Source organism: Cyprinodon variegatus, unplaced genomic scaffold (genome assembly GCF_000732505.1).
Source record: "Cyprinodon variegatus isolate N-32 unplaced genomic scaffold, C_variegatus-1.0 Scaffold1147, whole genome shotgun sequence".
NCBI lineage: Eukaryota > Metazoa > Chordata > Actinopteri > Cyprinodontiformes > Cyprinodontidae > Cyprinodon > Cyprinodon variegatus.
The window spans coordinates 175,753-187,229 of NW_015151600.1; the positions used below are offsets into that span (position 1 = coordinate 175,753).

The window sequence follows — 11,477 nt, forward strand, 5'->3', positions numbered from 1 at the left end:
CTTTTTGTTAACTATCACTATTGGCCTGCTCCAGTCCACTGAGAGTAATTTTACTTTCTTACTTGTTGCACTAGTATTATACATGTTATATACGTTCATGAAAGTTGCACTATTTTGGCATTTGAGAGCCAAAACTCAGGGTTTAAAAGAGATTATTCAATTATTAATGTAATTTTACTGTCTTACTGTTGCACTACTATTATACATGTTATAATTTTATGAATGTCGCACTATTTTGGCCTTTGAGAGCCAAAAGTTTATTCAACTATTGCCACCCATTCCAGGTAGGCAATAAAACATTGTACTGGATTCACTTTTTTATTAGCAACACTATTCGTTAGACATACAGAGCTTTTTCAGCTAAAAAGGGCAACAGATTATGTTTATGTATGTTTAAGTTTATGTAAGTTATACTAACTTTTATAATGCAGGAAGCTTGAGAAAATATAGTTTAAATGTTGTGTTCTTCTTTACTAATTAAAAAAATATTGGCTTCACAGAGGTCCATGACTCACAGTTACAGGTGTTTTTTTTATTGTACAGACAGAATCAGATTACAGAGCTTCTGCATGTATTGAAATTTTTTTCTGTCATCATGCTAATAGTAAATGTCTTTATAAATCTTTTTAAACAGAGCTCAGAGAGAAGTAGGGAGAGCTACAGATTTAAAGGTGAAACAGATTTACTGGGACATGCAATGAAATATATCTCCAAGTTTACCACAAAGTTTACAAGAAAACAACATGTTATGCTATATTTAAAATGCAGCATATCCAATTTTTTCTGGATGGAATTGAAATTGTACTTCTAGGGATGCAAGATATATTGATTTTGGCATTGGAATCGGCTTTTACTGTATTTGTTATTTTTTTTATACATTAATGTTTTTGGGCCCTATAAAGTATATATAATGCACTAAAAAAGCATCTCTCTAACTATCTATAATTATAAATATCAGTGTATTCTGGTTCTCTTCTGTTCTCAACAATAGGAAAACATTCAATACATATATGTTTGAGCTCATTTTTTGAAAATACAAAAAGTTAATGAAAGTGTTCGGGTGGAGTAACTGTAGGTTCATCAGCCTCCACCCTTAGAGTGTCCCCATCAGCCTTTATTACAAAGTTACAGCCTTGGTGTTCCAGCTCAGATCATCATTAGAATTTTTTTGAGTATTATTTCTTCAGTACAGGGGCCAGGACATGATCTACAGGGGCACTGGCCCCCTTGGCCCCTGTCTAGAAACGCCCATGAACGTCTTAAATGGATTCCCATTTTGAGTGTATATAAAAATCCAACCTGAACTAAAAATCCACTAATTTGAGAGAAGATGATTTTTACCCAACCAATGTGACCGAAGTAAAAAGCATCCCCACCATTTTGCTTCTTTTTTTTGTGTCATTCTGATGTTTAATTTGAATGTTATTAATCTTTTTTTTTTTCCAGTAAAATACGAGAGGATTAAGTTCTTGGTTCTGGCTCTGAAGAACTCTGTGGAGGTCTACGCCTGGGCGCCCAAACCGTACCACAAGTTCATGGCCTTCAAGGTGGAGAACTGATGATTAATGAACCCAAATTACAACCAAAGAAAGCAACATTCGTCCCTCCTGCTGCGGCAGAATGTTTGGCTGTAAATGACTAAACTTATATGTTTTGGTCTGCATTCAGTCTTTTGGCGACCTGGTGCACAAGCCCCTGCTGGTTGACCTCACTGTGGAGGAAGGGCAAAGGTTAAAGGTCATCTACGGCTCCTGCTCAGGGTTCCACGCTGTCGACGTTGACTCGGGGGCGGTTTATGACATCTACCTGCCGACCCACGTAAGACCGCCCCAAAACCCTGCAGAGTTGATTTAAAAATAATGAGACCACATGAAGACATCCTCGTTATTCACCTGCAGATTCAGAACAACATCCAGTCCCACGCCATCATCATCCTCCCTAACACCGACGGCATCGAGCTGCTGGTGTGCTACGAGGACGAGGGCGTTTATGTCAACACCTACGGGCGCATCACCAAGGACGTGGTGCTGCAGTGGGGCGAGATGCCCACCTCAGTTGGTGAGTGACTAGAACAATCAGGAAAAATGACTTCAAGTTATGGAGGGTGATGAGTGCCACTATTTAATATATAAATACCTCATTCATTTATTAAAACTGGAAATGAAAACAATTTTTGTTTAAGAAATCCTCTAAGTTTTCTTATCTTGCTCAGTGAGAAGCAGCCAATCAGATATCAGGGTTTCTAGGGACCTAGTCCCGCCTATTTGACTTTGATGGATGTGTGACAGTTTAAATAAATTCATGGTTTGCTTTAGTGCAGGAGCATTTAATAATTATTCTCACTTCTTAAAAAAAGTAACCAATTTATTCAATTAAGGCCCATATAATTAATTATGTATTTATGTACTTATTTCCAGTTTTAATAAATTAATCACATATTTAAATTACTATTTCATAAGTTATTTATTTTATTCCGGCACTCGTCCTCCATATTAACTAAATGCTTTTAATTTAAGCAGGATTTGCCAATGGAATGAGTATTTTTTGCCCTTGCAATAAAATACTTAGATAGTATACAGATAAAATTAAATAGTAATGTTGTTAATCCTAGTTTAAAGTAAATAATAATATATTGGCAAATTGTCTTACTTACTGTATATGCTCATTTCAAGAGAAAATACGACAGTTTGACGTAAAATTGATGAGATTTAAATTTTTGCAGTGTACTAATACTTGTAAATCTCTCCTTAGCCTACATTCGATCCAATCAGATCATGGGCTGGGGGGAGAAGGCCATAGAGATCCGCTCCGTGGAGACGGGTCATTTGGACGGAGTCTTTATGCATAAGAGAGCCCAGAGACTCAAGTTCCTCTGTGAAAGAAATGACAAGGTAAAAACCATAACTCTCATTATCGCTGAACATAACCTTTTAGTAATTTAAACTTATATATATATATATTGAATAACTTTTTAACCAGGAAAAGCTTAATTTGAAATAATTTTAGATCCGCCGCCAAATGAGTCATTTTGCTCAGAGTGCTGCTTTTATGACAGTCCCATTAAACCGTGCTGACTAAGCTAAAAGCCAGTTAAACCGACATGGATCTTAGGCGATCAGACATGTTCTCGGTTCTCTGATGTAGGATTTAATCTAAAGGAGTGAACGTGTCCTTGTTTTTACAAGGAACTCTAAAAAAAAGTCTAAAGCCGGGCGTACACTGTATGATTTTTTCAATCGTTGCATACAGCTACGGCTCTGAAGCGATCTACCTGCTCACACTGCACGTCTAAAAACCACGTCGGTCTCCGCTCCGCAGTGAGATGTCGCTACTCGGACTCTTCTATCTGGAAGCCAAATGAGTAGAAGAGAAATATGAAGCTCACTAGTGAGAAACGTGCTGCCTTGGAAATTTGTGCGCTTTTGTGCTGAAAGCCCTAAAAAGAAAAGGCGACAACATATTTGGACAAAGACATGGCTGAGCAAATGTTCCAGCGCATATCATCATTAGAATTTCTTTGAGTAATATGTCCTCTGTACAGGGGCCAGGACACTCCATTTCACTCGAACCCTCCATGCTTCTTTGTTTTCGTCTGAGAGGAAGAGAAAAAAAAGAAGAATCCTTGTTTGCGCACTGAGCAATTGGCCAACGACGGCCAACTGAAATCCAAACCTGTTTGATTTTCTCCCGACCTTAAATTCCTGATCGGGAGGTGGTGGTGAGAGGCTGATCGCCCCTCATTACCCCTTGTATACTACACAACGCACAACGAACGATCAGGCTAAAGTCGCCCCGATCGAAATAATAATAATCTTACAGTGTACGCCCGGCTTAAATCTGCTGGTCCAGAGGGGTGTACGATCAGATACCTCAACATGTAAGGAGACCTTTTAATTTTACCAGTGAAATCGCCCCCTAGTGGCTAAATGTTAGAAAGTGTTGTCAAAAAAAAGAAGGAACTGTCATGATTTTACTAAGGTTCAGACCCAAACCCAGAAGACCAAACAAAGAGATCAGGGAAAAGGTTTAACAGGTTTTATTGAAGAGATAATTCAGACAGAAGTGTTGCTCTGAACACTGCTCAACCGGAACTGAAAAGTGAGGGGAAGACACAGCGGTGAGTTCAGGCTCAGTGGGAAATTTGATTTGTGAACTTGGAGAAGAGGATTTGGTTGCTGACTCACGTTTCCAGAGAAGTTGTTGAATCCTTGACTCAAGTATGAATGCTGTAGTTCCAGTGTTTGTCTGATTCGGTGGAGGGCGGAACAGGGTTTACCCAGAATGCGGTTGTTAGTAGGTGAACGGAGAAACTGACTGCCACTCAGATTTCCTGCGGTACTTGAACGGGACGTAGTGGAGATTAATCCCTTTCTCAGTGCAAAGCTCAAACGATCTCTTGGGGAAAGTGGATCCAAACCTCCTGTTTGAACCCCCAGATCAGTTTATAGCTCAGTTGATCCTTCAGGGAGAGAAGGCCCAAAAAATCCAGTTTGCAGGATGACTTCCTGCCGAGAGGCAAAGACAAAAACAAAGTTAAAACTCAGGTTGACAAGAACTCAGTTTGACTCAGCAAAACTCAGCTTGGCTAGAGTACCCAAAACTGGCAAACACTCCGTTAATGAGGAAACCATCAGCAGGTGTGTGAGGAGGCGGACCAGAACCAGGCAACTCCTGGTAGATGAAGGGACACAAACACAGAAACACACAGACAGGAGTCCTGACAGGAACTGATGATAAAAAACAGAAAATTCAAAAAATATATATGGGGATTTAACCACAGGACTACAAGCATTTGGGACCTCTATAGTTTTGCAACAACAAACTTTAAGTAATGTTTAACTGGTACTATAAAGTCAAATGATTTATGGTTCCTGGTTGCTTTAACTACAAGCCTTCCTCTGATCTGCAGGCTTTGGCTGTTTGTTTCTCTACAAGCCAAAACTCAAATAGGTTTTTCTCTATATTTACTCTGACCCCCAGCCTTGGTCATGCTGAAGAAAAGGATCTCCTAATTATGATGCTGCCACCACCATGTTTCATCATATGAATGTTGTGTGCTTGTTAGTTTTATGCTTTTATCATGCAATGGTTTTAACTTGGAGTGGACCTTTGTTGTTTTCCCAATAGCTTTCTTCTTATCACACTTTCATAAATCTCCATTTTATTCAACGTACAACATTTTGTTTTGTTTATAGATTCTCCAAAATTGAGTCGCTCACTGATGGATTTCATTTGGGAGGCTGAATAAAAATAAATAAAATTGGCCCACCACATTTATTTTATCTTTATGTGTAACGACAGTAAGAAGCATCTGTCATCTTCCCTTTTTCACAGTTCTGAGTAACATTTTGTTGATCTGAAAACACACTGAAGTTTGTAGTTTGACAAAAACACAGAAAAGAAAGGTTTGAACGAGTACGGAGTTCACATTACACCACATATTTGTTTTTTTTTTCAGCAAGATGTTCCAGAGTTGCTCAAAGAATTCTGAAGTATTCTAACTCTGAATATGACTCCATATTAAACGTCTTAAATAAAACACCTGTTTTATATAAGATTTTTATATCATCCTGAACAAATCTGGATTTAAAAACCGTTGCAGAGCATCAGACTGAAGTAATTTTCTAAATGTTCAGCCTTTGTTCGCTCAGCTGAGTAAGGAACTACAAATTGCCCAAGTTTCTGTTCTCTGTTTTCTAGATTTACTTCCCGTTTGCATAAAACCCAGGGAAGATTATGGGTTAGATTTTTCTTATTTGGTTGAAGGATTTTCAACTTGAAAACCCAGACAGGAAATGATAAAGACATTTTTTTTTCTTATTAACCTCTTGCACTTTAGGAAATATTTCTTTAACAGACCTGTCAGTAATTTGTTAAATAAAAGACCCAGTTAAAGTTCCGACCCGCTTCTGTCTCCTGTCCAGGTGTTCTTCGCCTCGGTTCGACCCGGAGGCTCCAGCCAGGTCTACTTCATGACTCTGGGCCGAAGCAACCTTCTCAGCTGGTAGAGGTCCACGCCCCGCCCTCCGTTTTTTCTCCTCCTTCTCCTCACCCTTCGCATCGTCCCCCACCTCGCTAACACTGGATCTCAGAACCCACCTCTGATGTTTCTGTCAATCCTCGGAAAACGAAATGAGAAACGGACACACCAGCCGACCGGCCCATCAGAGCAGCCGACGGCGACAACTTCAGCTTCTAGAGCTCGACGCCAGGGGTTCTGGGGCTCAACCTGCGACGCGGCGACGGCCACGAAAAGGTCGCCGCCCCTCAGAAATACCGGAAATGACGACTTTCTTGCAGAAGTGAAATCAATAGCTTAGACGTTAAGGGAGGTAGAAAATAAACAACTGTGAATTTTAGAAAACAGGACAGACGACGTTGTGTTTTCTCTCAGCTGTCTCGGTGCTTGTCACGTCACGATGGGGTCGATGTCGAACTTCTGCTTCGTTTCCGTGCTCTCGGGTTGGTCCGTAACATCGATGTCTTTTAGCTAGGAGTTTTGCAAACGCTACTATCACTTCTACAGCTTCTACTTTCTGCAGGTCTGCCTCCTGTAAGGAAGCCTGGAGTTAGTCTTGTTTTGTGCTGCAGTGATGTAAATAACAGCAGCTTTGGGCGGTTGAGGGCTGACGCCTGGTTGGAGGATCAATCCGAAACCCTGGACGCAGCCTAGCAGGTGGGTGAGACCTGGTGTTTAATAGGAGCGTGTTTGATGTTCTTTAACAGGACGAAGGAAGGAGAAAGGACCGATCAGGCAGATGGATTTCAAATTAGTATTTTCTGAATTCTTATAGAGAGGTGTAACAAAGAGGTGTTAAACGTGTCTTTAAGCTTTCGTTTTTCCATTAATGCACATTCAGCCTCAGGCCGCGACTCGCTTGTTTCCTCCATTTTGAGCTGTATGTGGAGAAAGCAAGATGAAATCGAACCGACGCTCGTCGTCAGCTGTGACGGCCAGAAGTGGTGAACTGGTGGTGCTGTGAATAGCGATTCAAAGGTGTTTATGGACGGATGAATTAGAGGAAAGTTTAGCATGTGTGTGTGCGTATGTGTGGCGGGAGAGTTCGATGTTGTCGGCGAATCGAATTCCCATGGCAGGGAGGCAAACGCATGGTTCAGCGGGTTAGTTTCAGGTGCAGGAGGCGGACTATCTTCCATTTTCCTTCTTTCACTTCATCTTCCATCTATATTATTTGTATGTACTCAATGCACTAAGTGTCCAGAATGTAGAGAGACTTCTTACTGTGTGGTGGTCCAAGGCATGAGATGATGTTTCTCTTTGTATCTTTGTCACAAGTGGTCAATTCTAGGTGTTCAATTCAAATGAAAGTGAATAAAAGCAGACCTCTCATCGAGTGTGGATGTACTTTTCTTTCCTGCAGCCGTGCCCGCCCCCCTCCCTCGTCTTCTGGCTTCCTGAGAGCCCTGCTTGCTTTAACATGAGGACTAAAACTTTGTTGTTTCAAAACGTACACTTTTGGACTTCAGTATTGCTGTGATGAAGTGTGTCTTTTTAGGGCGACACAGAGCAGATCTCTTTTTATTTCCCCCTCATGCTTCAAAGTTGTTTTGACATTTTCTTGTACATGTGCATCTCAATAAATTAAAATATTATCAAAAAGTTCATTTACTTATGAAATTCATTTACAAATTTATAACAAAGAGTAAATATTTAAGTGTGAATTTCTGTTGATTTGAATCAAATTGTTTTACTTCATCTAAAAGGACTACTTTGAAGACAGTCCAGTCCTGTTCACATTAGTTCAGGTAAGTCACTTCTGGGTCTGGTTCAGGAGTGACTCGAGACAAGTCCGTGTCCCGAACACATCGAGTCTTCATGTCCTTAATCTCCTCTGAAGGGCTTTCTTACACAAATCCTTTCAAGGATGCCGTTATTCCCGTTTGTGCACTTTTTCCTTCCACTTAACTTCTCATGCTTATTCCTTGTCAAAGCACTCTGAACTTTTAAAAACCTTTTAGTTTATCAGCAACAGGAGTCTTTTTTTAGGATTATTTCAGCCATAACATTTGTGTGTCAAACAAATCTCTTGTTATTAGTCGTATGTGAAACCCTGAGTTGCTCATCTGAATCTTGTTTATTTTTCTTTAGTTATAATCCACCATAATCCAAATAATTGAATAGATCTAATCTAATCTGGACTTTGTGAACCAAATATTTGAAATAAATGAACTTTTCTGTGGATATTCTGATTTATGAAGATGCTGGTTTTTCTCTTCGCCTCAAACTTAGATTTAAAGATGTCTGTATATTTGGAATAATGAGCAACGAGCTGCAGCATTGATCTCCTCCTTCTGTCCCGCTGGATTTTCCTCCATTTCCACAGATTATAGAAAAAAAAGTTGCTCATCCATTTGTGCTCCAGCTACATATTCAAACTTTTATAAGGATGCAAACAGCATTACACATACTTCAGCAGCTCCCTGTCAGTCCCAAAGTTTATGGAGAGGCTGTTAGAACCTCAGTCCCGTTGTCCGAGGTTCGCAGTAGCACCCACCGTGTTTGTTTTAATGCTTAAAGGCCTTGAAGAATGGCTGCATCCATTTTATGAAAATTATACTCTTATTATAAATTAATGCAATGACTTTTATAAAAGGCGAACAATGATACCATTTCTGCTGGTGGAAGAAAGCGTCCGCTTGCAGGTAAAAGTTAAAACCAGTGCCAAGAGGGCAGCATTTAAAACGTGTGAAACTATTATTAAAAACCACTTCTTAGGTATTGTTTTAAAAAATATATATAAAAAAAAAACACTTGAAGCATTGTGTATTCTTAAGTTTTAGAGGTAGTTAAGAAACGTGGTAGTTTTTTGTTGTTTCTGTAAGTCTATGTACACGTAAATATGCGACTGCGGTGGTTGAATATTATTACGCTCACCTTAGGTGGAAAAAAATGTTTACAGAAGCAATGTTTGTTACACTAATGTGTGCATCACGGTATTTATGTTTAACGATCTGGGTTCCTTACACTTCGTGGTTCTGCTTTATGAGCCTGTTTTTTGTTTTATTTTTAAATTGGATATTTATTTTTTTTTCTACCACCTCCCTCCTAAGCAACCTACATTGAAAACAATAAAGAACAGATGTTGTTCATTTCAGGTATTCACTTATTGCCATTTTAACCATGGTGACATTGCAGTAAGTTTTCCTGCAGGCTTGGATGTGAGGCAATGTGTTTTCCTCTGTTTCTGCCATGCTTCTCTAACTTATGTCCTCTCTGTGTATGACAGGAAGTTGTGTATTTTCCTGATTATATATTTTTTTTGTTTTCTTTGAATAAACTTAAAAAGTAATTTTAAGGGAACATCGTCGGTGGTCTGTGCTGCTCGTTTTTCCTCCAATCTAAAATAGATTTTTTTTTTTCTTAATAAACATTTCTTACTCTGCTTAAAAATTACACAGCGATTCACATGAAAAAATGTTGGTGCAGTGAGATTAAATTCTCTGTTATTACACTTTAACAGCAGCGTTGATCATGTAGAGATTCATATTCAGCCTGAATGAAGAAAAAAAAAAAAACTCCACTGTTGTGTTGTAAATTATAACTTTTGGGGGAAGTCACTGTTGCTGCCACCATGTCTGATTTCAGGTCGACTGTGTGTCTCTGCTCAACTAAAAAAGGGAAGTTTCCACCATATGAAATGTGTTTAAGACGTCTTGTGCAAAGCTCCATAATTAGATGTGGGAAGTTTAATATTTGTGCCCAAGCAGAGTCAACTAGGCAGTTGTCTAGGGCTCCAAGGAACTTGGGGCCCCATAAAACTGTTTACATGTATGGTTAATACAACTATTCCTTATTTGTGCACATTAATTATGTTTTGATAAAAATCCTTTGCTAAAATGCCATCAGAAACCTTATAATATTAAGTGTGTCTCGAAGGGCCCCCCTTCAGTGTCCTATACATTGGTTCAGTCCATTTGCTGCACATGTTCAGAAATGTCCAAAGAGACAGCAGAGAGAGAGAGAGAGAGCAGTGTTGCCAACCTAATACCAACCTAAGACCCCTCTAGCACTTTTATTTAAAAAAAAGTGCCTAACGCCAAATCTAGTGATTTTTTTCTGCTACTGGAGACTTTGGCAACAACATATAAAAGCAGCGAACTCTGCTCTCCAGAGCAAGTAGATTGGTAACCCCGCCTGCTGCTCTCTTCTATCTTGTCTGCTGTCATGATTCATGCAGCTATTATTTCATCCAAATGAAAAATGGAGAAAAGATAAGCAGATCATGGATTTTCTACAGTGAAAGAAGGACTGTTTTACTTACTTTTGCTGTTGCCTTTTTGGAAACACCGGAGGGAACAATCAGCTAAGTGAGCTTAGTGCTTGGAAAAAAATGTCATTCCTTTTGAGGCATCATGAAAAGTCTGCTGAGTACAAAACAAAGAGAGGAAAACAAGAAGAAAAGGGTCAAGAAGAGAGGGACATTAGTAGAACAAATAATGTATGTCTATTCTATTAAACTATCTGTAGCTGTATAATGGGTCTTTTTTATGTGTTGTCTTCTCAATTCAAAGGGCCCCATATTTCCTAAATCCCTGTGCCCAAGATAAGAGAAAAAATATTCATTTTATTTTACCCTATTTCTGAAGTATCAGAACAATAAAAAAGAGTTTTTGAAATTAACTTACTTAATATTTCACTGACTTGGTTAATTTTCAGATGTATAACAGGATTAATTCCCTTGGCGTATCCTACATGCTTTTAACATGTCATTTTGTCACTTTCCTTCAGACGGAACTAATGTTACTGTTAGTTATATAAGATGCATTTGTCATGATCTGGCCTGTTTGCTCTCCCTTAATTAGTAATTCCTCTCACCTGCCCTCTTCCCTCTCTGCCTCAATTATAATTTATTCCCCTCACCTGTTTCCTCTGGTTTATTCAGTTCAGCCTGAGCATTCCATGCCAGATCATTGCTTGTCTTTCTGTCAGTCTTTCTGTTCAGTTTTTATTTGGTTCATGTCCTGGATCCTAGCAGCCAGTGGAAAGAGGGTTTTAGTGTTTGTCTCGTAATAAGCAGGAAATGCACTGTAAAATTTACCAAAGTAATTTGCCCTTTCTATCAAAAATGTCTTTCATCCCATTTAGAACCCAGAGAAATCAGTCATGTACCCATTCACACTCTGATGGTGCAGGCTACATCGTCCTGGCCTGGCGAACACTGACAGAAGCTAGGGTACCAAAAACAGACATCACCGTCTGTTGAACATCAGTAGGCAATTCGGTTAAAGTGTGCAGTCAAAGGACACAACAACTGAGAGAGGCTGAGCTTGGGTTCCAACCGATGACCCTCTGGTTGCAGGGCGAACATCCTGCCACTCTTGCCCATGCAACATAGAGAACAACTTCTTTGTTGTGAAGTGGAGCCCATGGTTACCTTTTGATTCCTTAGCTAATTATATGTGAATTGGCAAGGTTACCAAAACAGAGCTCGACTCTTGCAAAAGAGCAGCAGCCT

General features: G+C 39.4%; 1 protein-coding gene across 8 annotated transcripts in view; it reads left to right on the forward strand.

The window, feature by feature from the left end:
• Positions 1-9,282, forward strand: part of LOC107101754 (mitogen-activated protein kinase kinase kinase kinase 4-like) — a 145,579-nt gene extending 136,297 nt beyond the window's left edge. For 5 of the 8 annotated variants that reach the window (XM_015400787.1, XM_015400790.1, XM_015400788.1 and 2 more), the window contains 5 exons: positions 1,447-1,547; positions 1,669-1,818; positions 1,899-2,058; positions 2,752-2,891; positions 5,925-9,282. In XM_015400787.1, coding sequence (XP_015256273.1) covers positions 1,447-1,547; positions 1,669-1,818; positions 1,899-2,058; positions 2,752-2,891; positions 5,925-6,008 — 635 coding nt within the window. In that variant the 3' untranslated portion in view covers positions 6,009-9,282. The remainder of the gene's footprint in view (positions 1-1,446; positions 1,548-1,668; positions 1,819-1,898; positions 2,059-2,751; positions 2,892-5,924) is intronic. The other 3 variants (XM_015400789.1, XM_015400791.1, XM_015400794.1) reach the window with 2 other exon arrangements.
• Positions 9,283-11,477: the final 2,195 nt, after the last annotated feature.